General features: G+C 40.2%; 1 protein-coding gene across 5 annotated transcripts in view; it reads left to right on the forward strand.

Moving 5' to 3' along the window:
• LYPD6B (LY6/PLAUR domain containing 6B) overlaps positions 1-22,601 on the forward strand; it is a 130,360-nt gene that overhangs the window by 96,099 nt on the left and 11,660 nt on the right. For 3 of the 5 annotated variants that reach the window (XM_073305438.1, XM_073305441.1, XM_073305440.1), the window contains exons 2-6: positions 6,556-6,644; positions 8,747-8,901; positions 10,136-10,234; positions 13,021-13,151; positions 18,043-22,277. In XM_073305438.1, the coding sequence (XP_073161539.1) occupies positions 8,787-8,901; positions 10,136-10,234; positions 13,021-13,151; positions 18,043-18,207 (510 nt within the window). In that variant the 5' untranslated portion in view covers positions 6,556-6,644; positions 8,747-8,786 and the 3' untranslated portion in view covers positions 18,208-22,277. Of the gene's footprint in view, positions 1-6,555; positions 6,645-8,746; positions 8,902-10,135; positions 10,235-13,020; positions 13,152-18,042; positions 22,278-22,601 lie in introns of those variants that run through there. The other 2 variants (XR_012154247.1, XR_012154246.1) reach the window with 1 other exon arrangement.

Below are 22,601 nucleotides of genomic sequence, written 5' to 3' on the forward strand. Positions count from 1 at the left end.
ATTCCAGAGCCAAACTACGATCGCTGGGTATCCATACATGTGCACCCAAGTGAAAATTCTACCATCCGCCACTTGCACAACGGTTCAGGACTCCCCAGTTCTTCCACCTATGACCCTACAACCCACCTCACAAACGACAAAAGTCCCTGCAATCCCGTCTTCCAGGACCACCTTCACAGTCTTCAGCACCACATGTTCAGTCCTCTCAGAAGCGATATTCTGAATGCACCTAGAGAGCTGCCAACCACCTTGCCTCCTGCCATGCACCTGACCCTTCGGGGGTCATCTAGCATTCTTTTTATCAGCTTGGAGTGTGATAACACTGGACAAGTGGGTCCTGGATGTCATTGGACATCGCTATACAAACTCATTCACAATGCTACCTCATCGACAACCCCTACCCCAATCCCTCCTCAGGGACCACTCTCATGACAGTATCCTTGCTCTAGAGGTAGACTCCCTACCTCAAAGGGGAGTGATAGTTCAAAGGAAAGTGTTCTATCAGAATGTGTGGTTCTATTCCACTTATTTTCTGTTACCCAAGAAGAAAGGCGGGTGGAGACCAATCTTGGACTTCTGCCGCCTCCGTTGTTTCATCTGCAAACCCAAGTTTCGTATGGTCACCTTAGCAGCTTACTGTTGCTAGAAAGAGGCATGTGGTTTATAGCTCTCGATATGCAGGGTACTTATTTTCACACAGACATCCATTCAATCCACAGAAGGTTCTTGTAGGCCCTCAGCACTTGCAATACAGGGTTCTACTATTTGGACTCACCGCTGCTCCGTGGTCTTCACCAAGGTTTTCTCTGTCATAGCAGACCACCTCTGGTGTCATGGGGTCCTCAAGAAAGGAGGCTCGAGCCTTGACCTCCATGTTACTCAGAATCCTTTCCTACCTAGGGGTAAGTGTAAATGTCAAAAAATCAACTTTGGTTACCACACAGTCCCTGGATTTCATAGGGACCTTCATTGATGTGGTCTCAGCACAAGCCTACCTACCAAGGGATAGGTTCCAGGTACTGCAGGAACTCGTCACACAAGTGGTCCACGGTCCTTCTGTTCCGATCAGGATTTGCCTATTCCTCCTCGACCACATGGCAGCCTGCATATACATCACTGTTTTCGCTCACCTTCCCCTTCGCTGTCTTCAGCTGTGGCTCCAGAGAGTCTATTCTCCCATGCGACATACTATGGACATTCTGTTGACAGTCCCCTCCAAAATGCACTCCTCCATCTAGTGGTGGACTGACCTGAGGCAGATCTGGGCTTGGATGCCTTTCCTCTTATCCTCCCTAGACACAATGATCATAATGGATGCATCACTTGCTGGATGGGGTACCATATGGGTGAGCACATGACGCCAGGGACTTGGACCCCTTGGGAATCCAGAATGCACATCAACATTCTGGAGCTTTGGGTGACATGGAGAGCATATCAAGCATTCTTCCCATCCATTTGCTCCCATCATGTTCTCATCATGTCTGACAGCACCACCACCATTTATTACATCAACAAACAAGGGGGCATGAGGTCAACTGCACTCTGTGCAGAAGCGGTTTATCTATAGGATTGGTGCATTGCCCACAAGATCCTGTTGTCAGCAGCCTATCTTCCAGGGACTCAGAATGTGACTGCAGGCTTTCTCAGCAGAAAGTTTATGGCCGACCACAAATGGGAACTTCATGACACTGTAGTCAATGATATTTTCAGCCAATGAGGGACTCTTTGCCTCCCATGCCAACAGCAAGTGCACCATCTACTGCTCCATGGGAAGGGGTATCAGTGTCCATTCCCAAGGCGATGCCTTCGTCCTCCACTGATTGGACCAGATCAATTACACCTTTCCCCATCTCCCGCTCCTGCAATGAGACCTCTACAAGATCAGGCAGGAGAAGGCCATGGTCATTCTGGTTGCCCTTTTCTGGCCATTCCAATTCTGGTTTCCTCAGCTTCTTTGCATGTTGGCTAGTCCCCTGTGTCCCCTGCCAGCTTTTCTGGAACTCCTCATGCAACATGGCAGCAGGATCAGGCATCCCAATCTATACACACTTCACCTGAGAGCTTGGTTTTTGGATGGGCATTTTTGCTAGAATGGGTATGTTCATTGGAGTACAAGACATCCTTGCCTTGAAGACGTTGGGACTTGCTCTGAACTCCATCAAGGTCCATACAATGGCTATCAGTGCCTTCCATCCCCCCATCCTCCCAATGGAAGGCCACTCCATATTTACGCATCCATTGACTGTCAGATTTTGGAATGGTCTCCTCAGAACCTTCCCACCCTTCTAACCTATTGCTCTTGAGTGGCACCTCAATCTCGTTTTCTCTATGTTAATGAAATCATCTTTTGAGCCACTGGCTTCCTGCTCCCTGTCCCACCTTTCCACGAAAGTTGCCTTCCTAGTAGCTATTATTTCCATGAGAAGGGTAACTGGGGGCCAAGATGGCAGACTCCTCCTCTCACCATATTCCATAAGGACAAAGTCTCCCTGCATCTGCACCCCAAGTTTCTACCAAAGGTTGTATCCTGGTTTCATCTCCACCAGCCCATACACTTGCTTTCTTTCTGAAGCCTCATGTCTCAATGGAGAAGTGGTGCCTTCACTCCGCAGGGCCTTGGCCTTTTACCTGCGGAGAACAAGATTGATCAGGAAATCCCCTAAACTGTTTGTTGCTATAGTTGAAAGGATTAAGGGGTAGGCAATCTCCACACAGAGGATTTATAAGTGGATTTTGTGATGCATTACACTTTGCTATAAGTTGTTGGGACTTCCTCCACTCCTTGGGGTGAGAGCCCATTAGACGAGAGCACAAGCATCGACTACAGCCACTCTGCAAAATATACTGCTTCCAGATATATGTAGGGCAATCATGTGGAGTTTGGTACTTACCTTCGCTAAGCATTATATCTTGGTGCAAGACTCTGTGACGGATGCCTCATTTGGCATGGCTGTTCTCCAATCCACCATTCCATCCTCTTCCTCGTACCCTCCTCCAAATTAGGTACTGCTTGTTAATCACTCACAGTGGAATACAATAGGGACCATCACTCAAAGAAGAAGAGGAGGTTACTTACCTGTAACTGGAGGTTCTTCGAGATGCGGGGTCCCTATTTGTATTCCACTTCCCGCCCTCCTTCCCCTTTGCTGCAGATCTGTTCAATTTGCAGTGGAAAAGGAACTGGAGGTGCACCCTGGTCTGCCTCTCCTTTTATCACTACCGTCAAAACCATGAGGCAAAACAAGGGTGTATGTGCAGATCAACAGACACTACTACTTTCAAATTCTCTGGCTCTGGATGCATGGCGCACATGTGGAAACCCTCAGTGGAACACAGATAAGTAAACTCCTCTTCCTGACTAGTGTAAGCTCCCATTTGCAGTTCTCTAGTGTTGGGAGATACAGATTTTAAAGTCATTACATTGTTCTACATAATAGCTATTATAGGTCCAGGATTGAATTGGCTGCCTATCCCTGCCCTTGGGCAGGTGTAATTCTTTGATGAAATTCAGTATTTGGAGAGCGGAGGAGGAAATGTTCTCGTGACAGGGTTCTGCTTTTAAAAGAGGGAGGGAAGGAAGGAAGAAGGGAAAAGGCGATTCAAAGGTGATCCGAGTTTTGCAATTTAAGAATAATTTTCATGGACACAGATCAATAGGCAGAGAGCAGGTTAGGCAGTGAAAGGTAAATGATAAATCATCATGTTAAATGGATATCACTTTTTCTCATGGGTAGGGTTGCCAGTTTTGGTTGGACATATTCCTGGAGGTTTCATGCGGGTATGTTTTTATACAAATGTAGCCCTCAATCCGGCAAATGCTTTAGTGGGAATATTCCCATTTCTAATATTACTCACATCCATAGGTATTTGCAGGAGTGGGGCCATAGTGTGTGCATTGGATTGCCAGTATTCCAGTGCCCACATATGTCTATCACCCTTTGTCATAGGCAGCAGGTGGCCAGGGCTAGAGCAGGGTCAGCCCTCACCTCCCAAATCTATTTTTGAGCCACTCTGCTTCCTACATGCCTGTCCACCTTGGCCCGTGAAGGGTGTCGTGGGGAGGGGCCCTGCCTGCCTGCTGGATTCCTGGTACTGTATGTGGAGCTAGATTCCTGAGTCCCAGCAGGGGGTGCTGGCTCATGAGCAGTGCTTCTCGAGAAAGTTCATTGCAGAGAGTGAGTCCTAGGGGAAGGGGGGGGGGAAGGGGAGAATGGGAGTCCTGGGGAAAGAGGAGAAGAGATTTGGGTGAAGGAGGGCGATCCTGAGGCCCTGTGTCTGGAGTGTCGTGGGGAAAAAGTCCTTGCCTGTGCACGGATGAGAACCCGCCTTTCTGTATTTATATTCCCTAAAATTTGCCATTTGCCACAGGCTATGTGATTTGAGCCATGGGAACTGGGATAGGGTGGGGGAATCTTGAACTTGTAGAAAGTTGGCACAGGTGTAATTGTGCTTCTGTGTGCTATCAGATGTATTTGATAAAGTTCACTGGTTTTATAGATCTTTCTTTATATGAAGGCAAATTGCCAATACAAACTAAAGGAAATGTATATGAGGAAGATAAACCTCACTGCTGCTGTGCATTGAAATGGTTCAGTACTCAACCTTCACAGAGCAAGCATAAAACAATAGGCTTGCTAGCCCAGCTGTCAGAAGTACATTTAGAGTCAAGATTGATTAAAATTCTCCTGATTAGGTAAAACCAACTAAGTGAAGAGCATAGCATGAGCTATTTAATGAAAGAATGGAAGAATAATTGTTTGCATTCAGAACAAAAAAAAAAAAGCAACTGAGTTGGTGCAGTCCCACCAAAATGTTCAAAGCATCATGCAGGGATTCAGGGCCGAATTAAGTGTTTAGCCCTTATGGGTTTGATGCAAACATTCAAAATTGTTCTGAGATTAAACACATCATGCTGCCTGTCTAAGGGGTGCAGGGATTGAGGTGGAGGCATAAAGGCAACTTTCTGTCACCCCTGTCCTGGGGCCTGTTGGGAGCCAGTTTGCCCTGGCACTAGTTAGAGCAGCCTGAGGTCAGACATAATTTTAGGGGTGCACCAGTGGCCATTCATGTCCTTACCCCTTATGTGTCTCTGTTATACTAGGGTATGTGCAGGAGGGAGGGCGAAGGGGGTGCTGTATCTGAACGACCTCTACTGCTGCAGAATCCCATCCTGCCCTTTTAGGGCAGCTTAGTTCCCTTTGTGCAACCAGAGTGACCCATATGGTATGTTGTGTGAGTGGGGACTGCCCTCTGTATTTGTAAAAATAGGCATAATGGAAAAGAGCTGGCTATTTAAATGGATCATAATTAGGATTAATTAATCTCCCCTCCTAGGTGTTCTAAATGTACACACTGGTGCTATCATTTGAGAGCTAGGGGAGAGAACCAAGTTTTAGCCCCAATGTATCTTGACCATTTAATTTGATCATTTAAACAGAAAACCTTTTTCTAATGTGGCTGTTTTTAGGGGAAGTGCATCTTTATAGGAAATTTATTTAAATGGGAATTTACTTTGAGGACCTTTAATACACCTGCACTTTTTCATTTATCCAGGAGTGGTGGTATGGCTCTATTAATGAATGACTGCATGGCAGCGTTTGATTTCTTCTCTTGTGTGATGCATTGAAACTGGAGCAGAAAGAGTGAGGACTTTTTTAGCTTTGTCAGTGAAGCAAAGAAGGAACTAGTCACTTTTCTCAATGGCTCTCTCAGAGGAAAGGAACTGAAAAACTTCCCTCTCTTGAGACGGATAATATGTTAATCTAGTAGCAAGAACTGACACAGAGGAATGAGCCACGTGATTTATAATGTACAGGGTAGGAAAAGAACATAAGTGGTGTTTCTGCCATGGGACCTTCTTCAGGCTTTGATTTAAAATAAAAGCAAATAATGCAGAACACTCAGAACTTTTGGGGGACTGTTGCTCTCTCAACAAATGTTGGTTCAAACAATTAGTTCTAGGAAGGATCAAATGAGGACAAAATAAGACAGATGACATGTTGTTCTGGGGTCACCATCCTGTTTTTTTTCCATTGTTGGTTCTGATTTCTATGGGATAATCCCATTCTCTGCAAATCTATCTTGTAAAATATTAAAGGGTCCTTAAATAGACTTCAGCTCCCATGAAACATCACTGCATCATGACATCAACTTACAACATTGTGATGCAATGTTATGTTGATTTATGCCTTGCCAGCAGGAAAGTATCACTCATGGCACAAACACTTATCCCATCGGTTAAATGTTGGGGTTCTTAGGAATTGGCTTGTTTGGGCCTTGTTTTGAAATGGGATTAGCTTGATTTTTGGCTTATTGTGAAAGTCGGGGTGTTTATTTACCGTGTGAAAGTTGGCAACTGTGATTAGCATGGCACTCACTAGTGAATAGTAGGGCAATAGAGTTCAAATCTGTTACGGTATATATATTATCAGCCTAGATACATACCCTATGTTCTTTTCTTTTATTATCAATAATATTAAAGGCATATTATATCTGAGCTGACTCTTTCCCTGTGTACCGAATAATGATCACAAAGCCACTGTTTGGTTCTTTCAGATGCTTTTCTTGATCTGTTTGTGAACAATTTGGGCTCCAGTACAAGGAAGACCTGGGGCATCCGCAGGAAACAGCCCTGGGGATACACTGTAAGTGTGGTGCAAAAACAGTTTCTCAAATATCTGTTAAAATATCCTAAAAATAAACACACATTAAAAAAATATATATGTTCACAAAAGTTAGTAAGGCCTAGTGCACAAAACAAAACCTTCTGCCACTTGTTGGTTGCAGGCCAAGAGTCTGTTTGAAGTAGTTCTTCCCTGACGCACAGGAATGGGAAGAAAGTCTCAGGCCCCTCTCCCTTTCCCCTCAGTGTGCCACATGTGCACTGCATGTAGTGTCTGGCCTGGAGTTGACTTGATGGCACTTTGACTCTCCCCACCCCATGGACTTGGGTTGACTGGAGGATTCAGGAATCAGCTCTCCTTTCTCATCCCTGCTCTGTCTTCAAAGGTCTGCTAGACATTTGTTTGCAGTGGGCCCCTAAGGGCTGCCCAGCGTCCATCCCAATCCCAACCCCACCCTTCTCCATCCAGAATGTCACCATCCCACTGAATCTGGGGTCCTCAACATCCATGCAGAGGGGCACAGGGTTTGCTCCATAATGCACATGTAAATGCTTGCACAGGTATTTCCCCTGCACTAGCTCACACAGGGGAGAGGACTTAACACCTGTGAATGCAGGGGATAGAATTTACTAGAACTGGCTAAAAAAAGACAAGTAGCATGAGTTGTTTGTGAAAATGTCTGCAAAAAATGTGTCCCTGTTTTTCAAAGAAAAACATTGAGTTGTGAAATTATTTCGACCAACTCTAGAATTTACATGCACAAGCCGAGGAGACAAATAGAGTTTCACACTGAAGACCTATCACCTGTACATGCAGTTGCTTGAAAAGTATGAACACAAGCTGAATGTGTACAAAAAAGGTGGGGCTGATATGATGATTGGACCCTGTACTGCAAGAGGCCAAGTTTAAGTGCACCAGGGTAAAGGAATGAAAGAATGCTGCTATTGGTTCGCCCTCTAATTTGTGGTTATGATGACAGCTTGCTTTGGCTTTTCTTTGAAAAATACATTTTTTAAAGATAAATCAGATTGTAAAAACCTATGCAGTTAAATACCATGCCAGTCAAAAGTATGCTTATGAAAAAACAAGGACCAACACTTTAGACCAGATCCTGCATTGCTGTATATTGGCATAGCTCCATAGATGTCAGTAGTTCTACACCAATTTAGGCCAGCTGGGATCTGGGCCTCTGAGCTGAGATTTTACGTTGCTGATGTAAAGAATGATATCTGAGATTGCGTCTTGCCTGGTCTACAGATATTTTAATTTAGTCAAACTCATGTTATAAGCAAGATATGAAAGTATTTTTCCATGAACTAGGGGGGTAGTTCTTCACTGCAATAAAAGACCCTGTGGCACAGCCATGACTGGCCCAGGTCAGCAGACTTGGGCTCGGGCTGTGGGATTATGAAATAGCAGTGTCGATGTTCAGGCTCAGGCTGGAGCCTGGGCTCTGAGTTCCCATGAGAGGGAGGGTGTCAGGCTCTGTCTACACTGGAATAAAAAACCCACGGCTGGCCTGGGCCAGCTGACTCAGGCTCGTGGGGCTTGGGCTCTGGGGCTGAAAAATTGCTGAATATCTACACAGCAGTTTTTAAGCCTTGTGAGACTGAATCAGCTGACCTGGGCCAGGTGCAGCCATGTTGTGGGGCTTTTATCCCCTTGTAGACATACCCTTGGGCCTGGGTTCAGCCCAAGTCTGAATGTCTTCACTGCTATTTTTAGACTTGCAGCCTGAGCGCCCATGAGCCCAAGTCAGCTGACGTGGGGTTTGAGACTCAGTGCCTCAGGTTTTGTTTCACAGTGTAGACATACCCTTATAAGCCGTTTCTAAAACTGATTGCCTGGGGGAACTCATCGTGTAGCTGAATAACATAGCATAACAAAATTACTACCGTACTGATTGTAGAAATGTAGCTGTCCTGTACAAAATGCTAACCAGTAGAAGGCAGCAGCTGCTCAGCTTTGAATTGCTCATAATGGTTAGGAATGTATGCTTACCTGCACTAGCAGTCTGGATCCAAGCACTGAACTGTCAAGGTTTCAAATATAGGACTCCAGTGCTTCACATTCTCAGTTCTTTATGGTTCCTCTGTCATAATTGTATGTTTCTTCTCTTCTAGGCACAAGTATTTTAAATTTCCCTGTTCAGTAATCGTCAGCATGCTACTATTCTATCACATGTTGGCATTAGCTTCTCTTCAGATCTTCATCCTCTCAGAGAATTGGGCTCTAGCCAAGAACATCAACTTCTATAATGTGAGACCTCCACTAGACCGTAAGTAGCCAGTTTTGGCTTTCTTGTATTTGAGAATATAGGTTAATATTTCAGCTACCACCTTTTCCATTGTTATCCCTCATTTTCAGGGCTCTCTCTTAAACATAAAGCGTCTATCTCTTAGACATTTGGGATCTCCTCTAGAGTTTAAAACAAAACATTCATTTGGGTGCCTCCTATGGTTGCTCAGTATCATTCCTAACATTTAAGATACAGTCTGAATGAAGTTGAACAGAGAGGGAGAGAAGTGTTTTCTTTGATTTGTACTTTGATAATAAACAGTTTCAGATTTTGGATGCTTTTGCCCTTTTATGTCTCAAAATAACTTTATTTTGTACAATGTAAATGTATGCAATGGACTATCCATTTCTGTTTGTTGTACTGCTTTTGTGTGGGTGGGGTAGGGAGGTACGTGTATTGAACACTTTTAAAGTTAGCACTAAGTAAAAGTATGAAAGTTAGTACAAAGTTAAAACCACTGTCGTAGCTGGGAAATCAGCTGTCAGTAATAGCATCATATGTCTGCTTCTTACCTTGCACTCCGATTACTCTCCCTGTGCACCCAACTGGATAAGAGTATCTGTGATATAAAGGATTAAAGTGGAAAAGTAGTGATGTTTAGCAGTTGGGGTGTTTGATGCCAAACTGCTTTAAAACTCCTGTATGTGTGTATATAAAATGTTATAAAAACAGAATTTGAAATCAAACGCACTAATCCCTAATTGGCAACTGCTTGTTCAGAGTTGGAGGCAGTGACTTGGAGCTGGTTTCAAAGCAGTATCTGCCACATCTAGGGAAGCAAAAGCTGATTAAATGTAGATTGTGCAACAGTGTACATGTGTGCATATATGCAGAGGAGATATGTGTATCTTGTATGTTATAATACTGTATATGTAATGTGCAATGATACACTCTCCATTTAAACAGCATTTTGATTGTGAGAGAGAATGAAAAGACCGGGAAATGTTTTAAAGTTAAGGCATGATGATGTTAGTACAAGAAGTAAAAGCTTCTATGGTAAGATATGAAATAGTTCTTAATTTACCCAATAGATTGACATGAACTGTATGTGCTATTCTTATAAATATGTGTATAAATGTGTGAATATGTGTAAATATAAACATTAGCATATATATAAGTATTTTTGTCTAATAAATGTAAAAGCAAGCATTTTTTGTTTGACATTTTAATTTTTGATATTTGCAAACTTAACATACTTATTGTATTTTTAAAGCCACTCCATTTCCAAACAGCTTTAAGTGTTTCACCTGTGCAAATGCAGCTGACAATTACAACTGTAACAGATGGGCTGAAGATAAATGGTGCCCTGAAAGTAAGTGTGCCTGTCTTAGGGAGATTCTTTAAGGTATTTAATTTTGTTTTTCCCCTTCTTCAACTGTCTCTCAGACAGCTAGTTATATAGGATTAACATACCATCATACTGATGCCCTGGGGATAGAATTAGTAATCATGAGCCTTATGATTTCTCTTGAAATGGATATTCCAGCCATTTGAATACGCTAAGCAATATTGCAAATCATGTTGAAGACCTTGTATGTTTAGACTTACACTAGAACCTCAGAGTTATGAACACCTGAGGAATGGAGGTTGTTCGTAACTCTGAAATGTTCATAACTCTGAACAAAACATTACGGTTGTTCTTTCAAACATTGATTTAATACAGCTTTGAAACTTTACTACGCAGAAGAAAAATGCTGCTTTCCCTTTATTTTTTTCATAGTTTACGTTTAACACAGTACTGTATTTGCCTTTTTTTTACTTTTCGTCTCTGCTACTGCTTGATTGCACACTTCCGATTCCAAATGAGGTGTGTGGTTGACCAGTCAGTTTGTAACTCTGGTGTTCGTAACTCTGAGATTCTACTGTAGTACATATTTGAATGAGTATTGTGTAGAGTATCTTTTTATAGAATAAGGAAGCTGCTCACTAGAGTATGTATAACTAGAAATTCGTTAATGTAACTCTACCATTTTTATGGGTTGGCAAGCTTGTGCTAAGGATTTTAGAGGAATTTTTGAATACTGTAGTCTTAAAGCATAGTCACATTTCTGGGTAGATGGACGCCTTGTAGTGATGTGTGTGCCGTGAGTGGAGAATATAGGATTTGAGATTAAGTATACAGCTGAATTCAGCCCTGTATACATTCTAGATTCAAAATGAATGATCAAAGCACAGCCCTAGCTGAGACTTCCATTTAATTACTTAAGATAGCTAGTCCAAAGCTGACTGTGAAAAGTTACAAACATATCTCGCTAAACTGGGTGACTGGGTGACACAGCAGCAGATGAATTTCAGTGGTTAATAAGTGCAAAGTGGTACAAACTAGAAAAAACAATCCAACAATACCTATGTGCTGAAACTAGGGGAGCTGCTGCCCTGGCTTGAAGTGGTTTCACACAACCCAAAATCAACCTGTAGAACTCATTGCCAGGGGATGTTGTGAAGGCCAAAAGTATAACTGTATTCAAAAAAGTATTAGGTGAGTTTGTGGAGGATAGGTCCATCAATGTCCATTAGCCAAAATGATCAGGGACATAACCACATGCCCTGGGTATCCCTAAATGTTTGACTGCCAGAAGCTGTGACCGGTGATGGGATGGATCACTCGATAATTGCCCTGTTCTGTTCATTCCCTCTGAAGTATCTGGCACTGGCCACTGTTGGAAGACAAGGTACTGGGCTAGATGGACTATTGGTCTTGACCCAGTATGGCCATTCTTATGTTATCCTCCCTCTTCGTAGTTCTATGCCAGATTAATCTAATATATATCGTAAATCTCTATAAACAGACTCAGGATTCCTGTTTTCCAATCCTTTTTTCCCTATTTTCCTTGTGCTTGTGAAGAAACAAATAGTTTTATTAGGTTGTCTTTATACTTCTAATGTAATATTGGTCTTGTTTGCATTTCCTCTGAACTTAGCGGTTAACTTATCCAACATTGATACATGGTGGGAAAACAATTTGCACTGTCAAATTATATTCCCCTCGCCAAAGCCAGCTATTACTTTAGTACTGTCTCCAAGAGTCAGCTGTTCAAGGGCAAAGACTATTTCTTAATTCAGTCCCGCAGTCAAAGCTAAATGTGCTGCCAAATCTACCATCATTCCTAGTGTCTTTTGCAAAATTAACATAGGAGCTGAAACAATTACTTCTAATATTTAGTGCAGTTTTGTTAATTAGGGATGACTTCATAAAAGACAGGTTTCAGAGTAACAGCCATGTTAGTCTGAATTCGCAAAAAGAAAAGGAGTACTTGTGGCACCTTAGAGACTAACCAATTTATTAGAGCATAAGCTTTCGTGAGCTACCGATAAAGCTGATGAAGTGAGCTGTAGCTCACAAAAGCTTATGCTCAAATAAATTGGTTAGTCTCTAAGGTGCTACAAGTACTCCTTTTCTTTTTATAAAAGACAGCTATATAAAAGGCCTAATGCAAGGTTTATGCTAAACTGTAGGCGTACATCATTGCTGCATGTGATTTCAGATGTGTTGTATGTGAACTCTCAAAATGGAAAGTGTCATGCTAGTGCATCCATTGGTAGTGCAGACACATTTGGCAATAAGGCCTGAAGATCACACTTGGAAGAGAGAATAGCAGGGTCACTGAAACTAGGGAAGGTAACATACCCTGAAGAGAGGGGAAAGGAGGAAAGATGTTGGAAGAAGGGGAGCTGGGGGCTAGGGGAGAGGTAGGGTGGAAGTGGGAAATGAAAAAGGTAAAGAAGTCTAGGTGGAGGGGAAAGGGAATGAGAAGTGAATGCAAGAGGGAAAGGAAGAACCAGGAGAGAAGCCGCTAAAACTAGCTAGCTAGAGATGAAGTGTTAGATAGATAGTACAAATCTCAATGCCCTTTTTCATAAGTTGCAGCCTAGGGGCCGAATGGCACATTTAATTTAAGGTCTACCTAATACATCATGACTGTTAAATGACAATTTTTTGGGAATATAATGCTATTTTACTGCTCTAAACCCCACACAATCTCTAAGTTTTCTAAGTGCAAGCACTTTATTGTAACTTGTCATTTAGTGAAAACTTTTGAAGTATGTGAAAGAACTCACACTGTATGAAAATAAACCTGATTTTGATGTATTTCTTAGATACAAAGTACTGCTTGACAGTTCATCATTTCACAAGCCATGGAAGGAGTACATCTGTGACCAAAAAATGTGCTACCAGGGATGAATGCCGTTTTGTTGGCTGTCACCCACGCAGAGAGACAGGCCGTACAGTAAGCATCAGTTTTTGTAATGGTGAATGTTTTTTTTAAGACATTCTAAATAAGGGTCCTGTTCAGCACTTGTTACTCAGATAACTACTGCTGGAGTGAATAACACCTGCCAAATGAGACTATCTAATGTTTGTCAGGGCTGGGTCATGGGCAGCCGGACCTTGTGGTCAGAGCTGCAGTTCACAGTCAGGAGCCAAGGGTCAGCTGGGTCAAGGTACCGGGAGATCAGAGGCAGAAGACAAACTGGAGATCAGAACCACAGGTCAGATGCCATGAGCCAAGCCAGGTCAGGGCACCAGGAAGTCAAGCCAGGTGAGCTGGTGCAGGAGGCACAAGGTATACAGTCCTGAGCATGGTGGATCCCAATTGTTTGGAGAGCGTCCTGTTGCTGGTTTAAGTAGGTTGGACATGTCAGGGGTGGAGCCTCAAACTGGGGCTAGGCGTCCAGGGTCAGCAGTTGTCAGCAGGCTGCCAAGTGGAAGGCTGAAGTGTGGCTTCTCCTGTAAACCCTGTGGACCATGAAAATGTTTTAGTAATAGAAGTCAAAGTTCTAGAACAGGACTCAGATTAGCACCTCTCCCTATTTTTCTATGAAGAAGTTAAGCTGTAGTTGCGAGGGAGGGTCAAATTTTTGAGTGAAACTTAGCTCTATAACACCATTTGCTATGGTGATTATAACATCAAGCTGCCTTGTAGAGGATCCGAGTTCCAATTCAAACTTGGCCATTCCTTTTCTAGGTGGCAATTGGCTGTCTTGCTCATAAAAGGAGTAGTTTTCCTTTGGAGAGGATGCACCTCTTGTAGCTCTATAGTGACCTGTCTGGCTGGAGGCAGCCATGTTCAGCTTTATTCAGTCAGAAGGATAATTTCCCCAGTGTAAGTCATGGAAACAAAACAACACTAGATTTAGGCTTGGAACTTGCTATATTTCTTTGGGCAGCAGTGTCGAAAAAGTACTGCCGCATTAAGGGGCTGGGTCTCAGGTCAGGATTTCCCCCCAAAGTCAAGGGGCTGGTTCTTTTGTCATATTAGCGGGGTAGGGGGGGAGACAGAGAGAGAGAGAGAATTTAGGGTGTTTTTCCCCTCATTTTTATAGTTCAGTCACCCTTTGAAATACATTTTCCTGAGGGTTACCCCTAGATAAAGTTCATTGCAGCTGTGAGAACAGAGACATGGAATCTCGTGGTGAAAGAGGTTCCATGTTGTTGTTTGCTAAAATGCAGATCAATCTGTTCCTCACCCCCTTCACTACCAAAGAATGGCCACTTGACCAGTGATTGCCAAACAACTTTGACATCTGGCTAAAGGCGTCAGCTTGTCGTTTGCCTTTGAGAAACCAGTTTATTCCCTCCCAATACTTGTCCAGTATACAGTATACTTGTCCAGTATACATACTGTAGTCATAATTTCACCTTATGTTCATAACTGTTAATATGCATGTTGTACATAGGTTACACAAGAATATTGATCTGTTTATTAGTTTTTAAATTATATCTTACAAGGCATATTTTGCACAAAGATTAATACAATAATGTGTAGGGTGTGAATAGAGAAGTACTTTTGGTCACAACCATTTGTAAGTGGAGAAAAATGTACTACAACATTTGTTGATATGTTTGATTAACAAGATACCAGACTTTAAAACCATGTCATTCTTATTACTACATTGCTTTTGTCCCATTTCAGTTATGATCTAATTTTAGCATCTGGTAAATTACAAAATAGCTAAAATTACAGATTATTACTTTATATAGATGGTATAAACCATTGACTTCTAGTCCAATCCACTGTGAAAATGAATATCTTTATTTTTAAAAATATAGAGTACAGTATAATGTTGAAGAGTTGTGTAGTAGTGTGTTATACATACTGACTGACGTAAGCAACCTTTGCTATAACTCTTGCTTCTGAAAAGGAAGTATAGCAAATGTTCCAGGTAAAATGGTTAGAATGTTTTATATCCTATATAATACAGAACTGGAAGGATATTTTTGAAATCAGTGTCATAGTAAAATCTTTTAGCAGGATTTGAATGATCTTAGTGTGTAAGATTTCAGATATCTTGAAGATAGCAGACAATCTGTATGTTAAATATGAAAGGACATATATATGCTGCCTTTGATCTGAGCACAGACTCCCATTGATGTCAATGAGTGTTGATGGATTGAGGGAAGTATATGGCCTTTAGAAGCTCCAGCCTGTCTTATGCTGCATTTTATCTTGTAAAATATACTAATGTTCCTTTGCATACAGTGCAAACTGCTGTGTGGAAATGGGTACACTCTGCATCTTCACATGCTCCAATAAGGAAATCAGTTTCAATATTTCCCCAAATAAACTACTAGTGAAGAAGATGATGAACATTAACAGTTGTTCTCTAGCACTAGAAATTTGACAGGAGATGCAAATGTAAAGATCAAAATACGAGATAATGCTGCATAAAAGCTTATGAGGGAAATTAAACATGATCATAGTCTATTTTCATTAAAAATGTGTGACAAGAAAACATTCAAAACCATGTTTGTGCTTAATAAATAGGAAGGTGATAATTATGGGATGTTTTCCCTACTTTCTTATATGTTGGGAAATCTGTCAGACATAGTTAACGGTTAACTATCATCAGATCATGGTAACAGGATTCCATTAATTACAATGCATGATAATGAGCCGTGAGAACACTACTGTGCATGGTTTTGCAGATATAACTGATAGTCCAACTCAGCTCACAGGATACCAGACAAAAGTAATTAGTATTGCTGGTTGGGAATTTTCTGGCAAAATGTTTTTGTTTTGTTTTGTTTTGTTTTTGGCTAAACTTTGATTTTGTGAAAACTGAAACTATTTGTGGGAAAGGGTCAGTTACAACAAATCTGAATTCCTAATTTTGCGGGGGGGGGGAATTGAAATTGTTGAAAGGACTTTTCATTTCAAAATACTAGTTAATTTATAGTTTTATTTTTAAAAAGGTCAAAATCTAAATGAAACATTTTGATTGATCCCATTCCAAAAATTCTTTTGGATTTTAGGTTCACAAATTTTTTTGAGTTGTTGACTTTTTGTAAGATTCAGGGTGGGGAAAAAATTTCAAAATCTGAAACTCTTGTGGGACAGGAAAATGGTTTCCTGCCCAGCAATAGTGATTAGCTTTTTTTTTTTTTAGTAATAGCTAGGGCTGTTGATTAATCGTAGTTAACTCATGTGATTAACTTAAAAAAAATCACAGTTAATCATGGTTTTATTCGCTCTGTTAAGCAATAGAATACCAAGTGAAATGTATTAAATATTTTTGGATGTTTTTCTATATTTTCAAATATATTGATTTAAATTACAACACAGAATACAAAGTTTACAGTGTTCCCTTTATATTATTATTTTTGATTACTAATATTTGCACTCTAAAATGATAAAGTATTTTTCAATTCACCTCATACAAGTACTGTAGAGCAATCTCTTTCTTGTGAAAGTGCAACTTACAAATGTAGATTTTTTTTGTTACATAACTGCACTCAAAAACAAAACAGTGTAAAACTTTAGAGCCTACAAGTCCACTCAGTCCTACTTCTTGTTAGCCAATCGCAAAGACAGACAAGCTTATTTACATTTACGGGACATAATGCTGCCTGCTTATTATTTACAATGTCACCTGAAAGTGAGAACACGCATTCGCATTGCACTTTTGTAGCCGGCATTGCAAGGTATTTACATGCCAGATATGCTAAACATTCGTATGCCCCTTCACGCTTCGGTCACCATTCCAGAGGACATGCATCAATGCTGATGACACTCGTTAAAAAAATAATGTGTTAATTACATTTGTGACTGAACTCTTTGGGGAGAATTGTATGTCTCCTGCTCTGTTTTACCTGAATTCTGCCATATAGCAGTCTCGGTTGATGACCCAGCACATGTTGTTTGTTTTAAGAATACTTTAACCGCAGATTTGACAAAACGCAAAGAAGGTATCAATGTGAGATTTCTAAAGATAGCTACAGCACTCGACTCAAGGTTTAAGAATTTGAAGTGCCTTCCAAAATCTGAGAGTGATGAAGGTGTGGAGCATGCTTTCAGAAGTCTTAAAAGAGCAACACTCCAATGTGGAAACTACAGACCCTGAACCACCAAGAGAGAAAATGAACCTTCTGCTGGTGGCATCTGACTCAGATGATGAAAATGAACATGTGTCAGTCCACACTGCTTTGGATCATTATCGAGCAGAACCCGTCATCAGCATGGATGCATATCCTATGGAACTGTGGTTGAAGCATGAAGGGACATATGAATCTTTAGGGCATTGGCCTGTAAATACCTTGTGACGCTGGCTACAACAGTTTCATGTGAACGCCTGTTCTCACTTTCAGGTAACATTGTAAACAAGAAGCAGGCAACATTATCTCCTGCAAATGTAAACAAACTTGTTTGTCTGAGCGATTGGCTGAACAAGAAGTAGGACTGAGTGGACTTGTAGGCTGTAAAGTTTTACATTGTTTTATTTTTGAATGCAGGTTTTTTTTACATAATTCTACGTTTGTAAATTCAACTTTCATGATAAAGAGATTACACTGCAGTACTTGCAATGGGGAAATTGAAAAATAATATTTCTTTTGTTTTTACAGTGAAAATATTTATAAACAAAAATAAATATAAACTGAGCACTATACACTTTGTATTCTGTGTTGTAAATGAAATCAATATTTTTGAAAATGTAGAAAACATCCAAAATATTTAAATAAATGCTATTCTATTGTTTAATGGCGTGATTAATCATGATTAATTGCGATTAATTTTTTAAATTGCTTGACAGCTCTAGTAATAACCCTTGCAATTGAAAGCATGTACACTATAAACTTCTGTTGCAGCCACTCCTGCCTACCAATCTCCTTTTTATTAACAGGAATGCATTTCTTGCTGTGAAGGGATGATCTGCAATGTAGAAATACCAACCAATCGCACAAATGCAGTATTTTCAGTAATGCATGCTCCGAGGACATCAGATGGCAGCAGGAGGACAATTAGTATTCCAGTATTTGCATCAGTCATAACAATTATGTTGTTATGATGCAGCTTTCCATGTGCCAAATGTGATTCAGAGGGATAAACTTTCTGGGCTCAGCTATAAGAAGAACATTTCAGTTTGAAGAAAGACTCCGGCCCCCTTCAGATGATAGAAGATGGTAGGAAAACATGGACATGCACATCATGAAGTTTGTTGATCATTTATTGAAAATTCTTGCAAAGAGTTTGAAGTATTTAAAAACAAACAAACTGGTGACCAGACACTATAGTAGACTTTAACCAGTTATCTGAATTCTTCATTTGGTGGTGGAAGCGTGTGTACACTCTGCACATTACTTGAACAAGGAAACTGGTTGTCTGTAGGCAGTCAATTTACCAGGTGAGATAAAGGGATACTTCTAGATGCAAAAGCTGTGCCAAGCTTATCTCAAGAGAAGCCACTTTTTTCATAACTTTGAGTATTGACTTGTAGTGTTGTAGTCTCTTGTCTGCCTTATTGATGAGAAAATGTTATGTTTAAGTTCATCCTTTACAGTTCTCCATGAACACCATGTTCATTGAGAACAAGGTGTCTAAGAAATAGACAAAAGTGCTTTTTTTATTCAGTTTTGGTCAGAACTTCGATGTCCTATGGAAAAACTGAAAAATATTTAAATTTTTTTTTCTCTCCTACAAAAACATTGTGACCCCTCCTCAGATTATAAAATGATGAATCCACCAAAAAATAAATAAAATCCTAACAAAAGATGACCAACTGCTTAGGCTCCTATGAGTCTCTATTTAGGCATGTAACTAAAGCAGTCTGAAAGAGTGCTGAGTACCTGTATCTCCCATTGTCTTTGATAGGATTTGTGGGTGATCAGTTCTTCCAGATACCTCACCACTTTTATTTAGGAGCCTAACGTTAGGCACCCAGCTTTGAAAAGTATGGCTTAAGTTTCTAAAAATAATGTTGCCAATCTTACCCTTTTTTCCCACAGTTGTAGTAGATTTTTTTTAAAGCCTGGTTTATTGCATATTTTGACTAATGTTGCACATCTGACCAGTTGGAAAAATTAAAAATGGTAGAATTTAGGTTACTGTTGCATGTTACAAAAAAATCTTTGTTTTCCTTTGTAAGCCTTGAAATGAACAATGTGTGTGTCATATTTATGTGTATTCTCATCCCTCTGGTTCAAGGGCTGGATACTTTCAGATTCACTGTCTGTCTCTTTCACATGAAGAAGTCAATTCTGAAGACTGATAGAGAATGATTTCACTTACTTTGTCAGTATTCGGTCTGATTTACAACATATGCCAATGTTGACTATTTTTGACTATTTTTGTTGTTAATATTTTGGCTCAGATTCTCTGTGCTTGCAAACACCCTGATCCTGTGTACCAGCATACGTCAGCCCTGTCCTGAGCACAACCTCAAGGCTCCCAGGACTCTCTGGGACCTGTGCTGATGGTTATGTATGGAGGGAAGTTTCAACCATGCCTCCTTTTTTGCCCAAGCTTGTGCCCAGAGTCTTTACTTACTGGATCCACCATCCCCTTTGCACTGCAGCATGGTCATGAGTCTGACCCATACAGTTTGAACAGAGCACTGTGTTGCATTTTTTGTTTCAGAATTTTTTTTTAGTACTTTATTTGTGAATTCATAGATGTAACCACTAATAAGTTAGACTCTTTATTGAAAAGCTAAGATGATGAGAAATCAAAAGTTTTCTGTGCCATCAGAATTGGTTGAAAAATTGAGGGGGGAAAAAGTTGTGAAAATTTTGTCCAAATATTTTTGTAGGATTTGTAATTGAAATTTTCAGTGCAACATAAAGATTTAATCAAAAATTGAATCTCTGAAAATGTTGAACAACTCTGTAGTTTCAACCTGTGTGTGTCAAATCTTTTTTATTTCTCTCTAACTTGTTTAGGTACACTTAGCTATTTTAATTTTAACTGGCAATTGGAAAACCTGCTTTACTGATGTTTTCAAAATTGATGATGATCTACACCAACATATATCCAGAGAAGTTCTTAGAATGGTGACCCTTTTTCTTCTATTTTTCCTGTATGCAAATATGTGACATGTCTAAAATCTATCGCCACAATCTGATGAAGAGGCACTTACAAAAAATAATTAGAGTTGTAATAAGTTACAAATGGAAAAGATCATTCACTCCCTTCGCTTGCCAGTGCAGGGTTCTCTCCTGTCATCTAAATCTAACTATTTCAAGCAATGGATTTTTGACATCTTCTTATGGAAGACTGACTATTCCAAAGTCCAGTAGATCAAGCTATAAGGAAGAATTTTCTAGTATTGAGCAAAATGTTTCTTTCTTTAAAGGTAATGTCTTTAATGCTTCTTTAATTGTTTTATCAGTCTAGCAGGTAATGACAGCTGTAGCTGAGATCACAGAACACTTTCCATTATTAGTTCCTGGTTTTAGGTTTCTGCAACATTCTCTTTTGGGCTGACATTTTCTGGACTTGGTTCTCTGCCCGAAGGTGAATTCTTCAATAAAATTAAAGCAAAATCTTTTCAATGGTTTTCTGAATTATGAAAGCATGTAAAAATACACTTTCCTGACTTCTGCCTCTTCACCTGCATACTCCTACCCCGGCAGCCCTCCAGGCTCGAGGTGCTCCCTCAAATTCTGTTCCTTGGAATGATTTGTGCAGTTGAAAATGACAATATAAAGCTTAACAAGGCTTGTGGCCTTAGATGAGTTTACTGTAAATAGTTTAAAAAGATCTAAAACTTTAGATTTGTTTATTTTGCAAATAAGATTCCAAACTACACAACTTGGGAGCAGAGCTAGGATCTTGAAGTACTGGCCAGAAGGTTGGCCATGCTGATGCTACTTTAAGATTTTCTTGAACTGATGAGATTATCTCCTGTGCATGCACAGGTGAGGAATGCAATTGACAATAATAAGAGGCAGTAGTTCCTCATTGGCAGTCTGGTGCTTCTTAAATCGGCACATTTGCAGGCTGCTAATGACATTGATAGGCTCTAGTTGGCCTTGGTTAATTGGTGCCTGTTAGTTATAGAACTGTTTGTTTTTTTTCCCTGTTAAGAAACTCTAGGAAATAAATGCAAAAAAATGTCAATTCAACATGAGGGTTGTACAATTAAGCACTCGGCTCAGAAGATGTGAAAGTTAAGATTGATTGTGCATCATTGCCTCTGCCGTTTTGCACATACATAAAACCTCTATATTTGTGATTGTATTTTATCTTGGACGTACTTGTGAATCTAAGTTCATAGAAAAAGATTGTGTTCTAGTGTGTTAGAGAAATAAGATGTGATTACATAATTTAAGACTGCATCACGATGGGATATAGGGATTTCATATTAAAGCTTAGCTTTCACATTTTTTGACTTTATAAGGCTTGCATGTGGAATCATGTTATATTAATGTAACATTTTTACATTTAAGAAATAGGTTAAAATATGGGCTACGTTCTACCCGCAGTTATCAATGTGCAAGTCCTGTTAATTTCAGTGGGAGCATCTGGGGGCACCATTTGACTCTAGGAGTATGATTTTCAGTAGCTAGGCATTGCATGTACTTAAACACACATGAATGTTCTCCTACCAAACAGGCATTAAATGTTATTGCACTGCCATCTGTGATGGGATAAATGTCTTTGGATGCAGCAAGCAATCATTAAAATCAATGGGAGCCATACTCAAGTGCATCCCAGGACAGAATGATCCCTTTGTATTCTGCTTTGAAATAAAATTAAATATATGTTGTGAAATCCAATCCATGGAGTTATACCAGTGTTGAATTTGGCCCTTGACTGCTATGAAGATTAAGATATCATGACCACAAAATGGTTATTCCAAGATTATAACAAATAGGACCCAAAAAGGGTATTGCTCTTGTCTTTGAAGTAATTTGTACAGTTGAGTGGCAAACAGCTTTATTTAAATATTGCATTTTTACATTGTACTAGGGACAGTCTAGAGTCGATTATTTTTTCCAAAGTTTGAATGTATTTGTAACAAAACATCTTCAACTATTCAATGTTTGTGTCTGTATCAGTGTTTCTTATCTCTCAGTGTTCCTGTTTTAAGTCTCCTTTGAAAAACTGGCACTTTTGATTAAAGGTATTAAAATATTAGTTGGTGGAGAATATTTATATATTGAAATAGCCTAGAAGAAAGAACTGAATTTTGCTACTTAAAAAAAATTAAATAGTGTGGGCCAGAGACTGTCACTCTTCCTAGCACTTTGACTCCAAGAGGAGTCATTCCAGTCCGTTGATTCCAGTGCACTTATGTATTACTCAATTTGGTAAGTAAGAGTGGCAGATTTTGGTATTGTGGGGTTTATTGATCTAGAATTTGAGGTTAGATGTAATGCTTATACTCTTCTTGTTTATTGCTGTTACCCCTTCTTCCGATGGCAATGCCCAGCTTCTGACACTACTATTGTCCCTCTGCTG

This window comes from Lepidochelys kempii, chromosome 11 (assembly GCF_965140265.1).
Source record: "Lepidochelys kempii isolate rLepKem1 chromosome 11, rLepKem1.hap2, whole genome shotgun sequence".
NCBI lineage: Eukaryota > Metazoa > Chordata > Testudines > Cheloniidae > Lepidochelys > Lepidochelys kempii.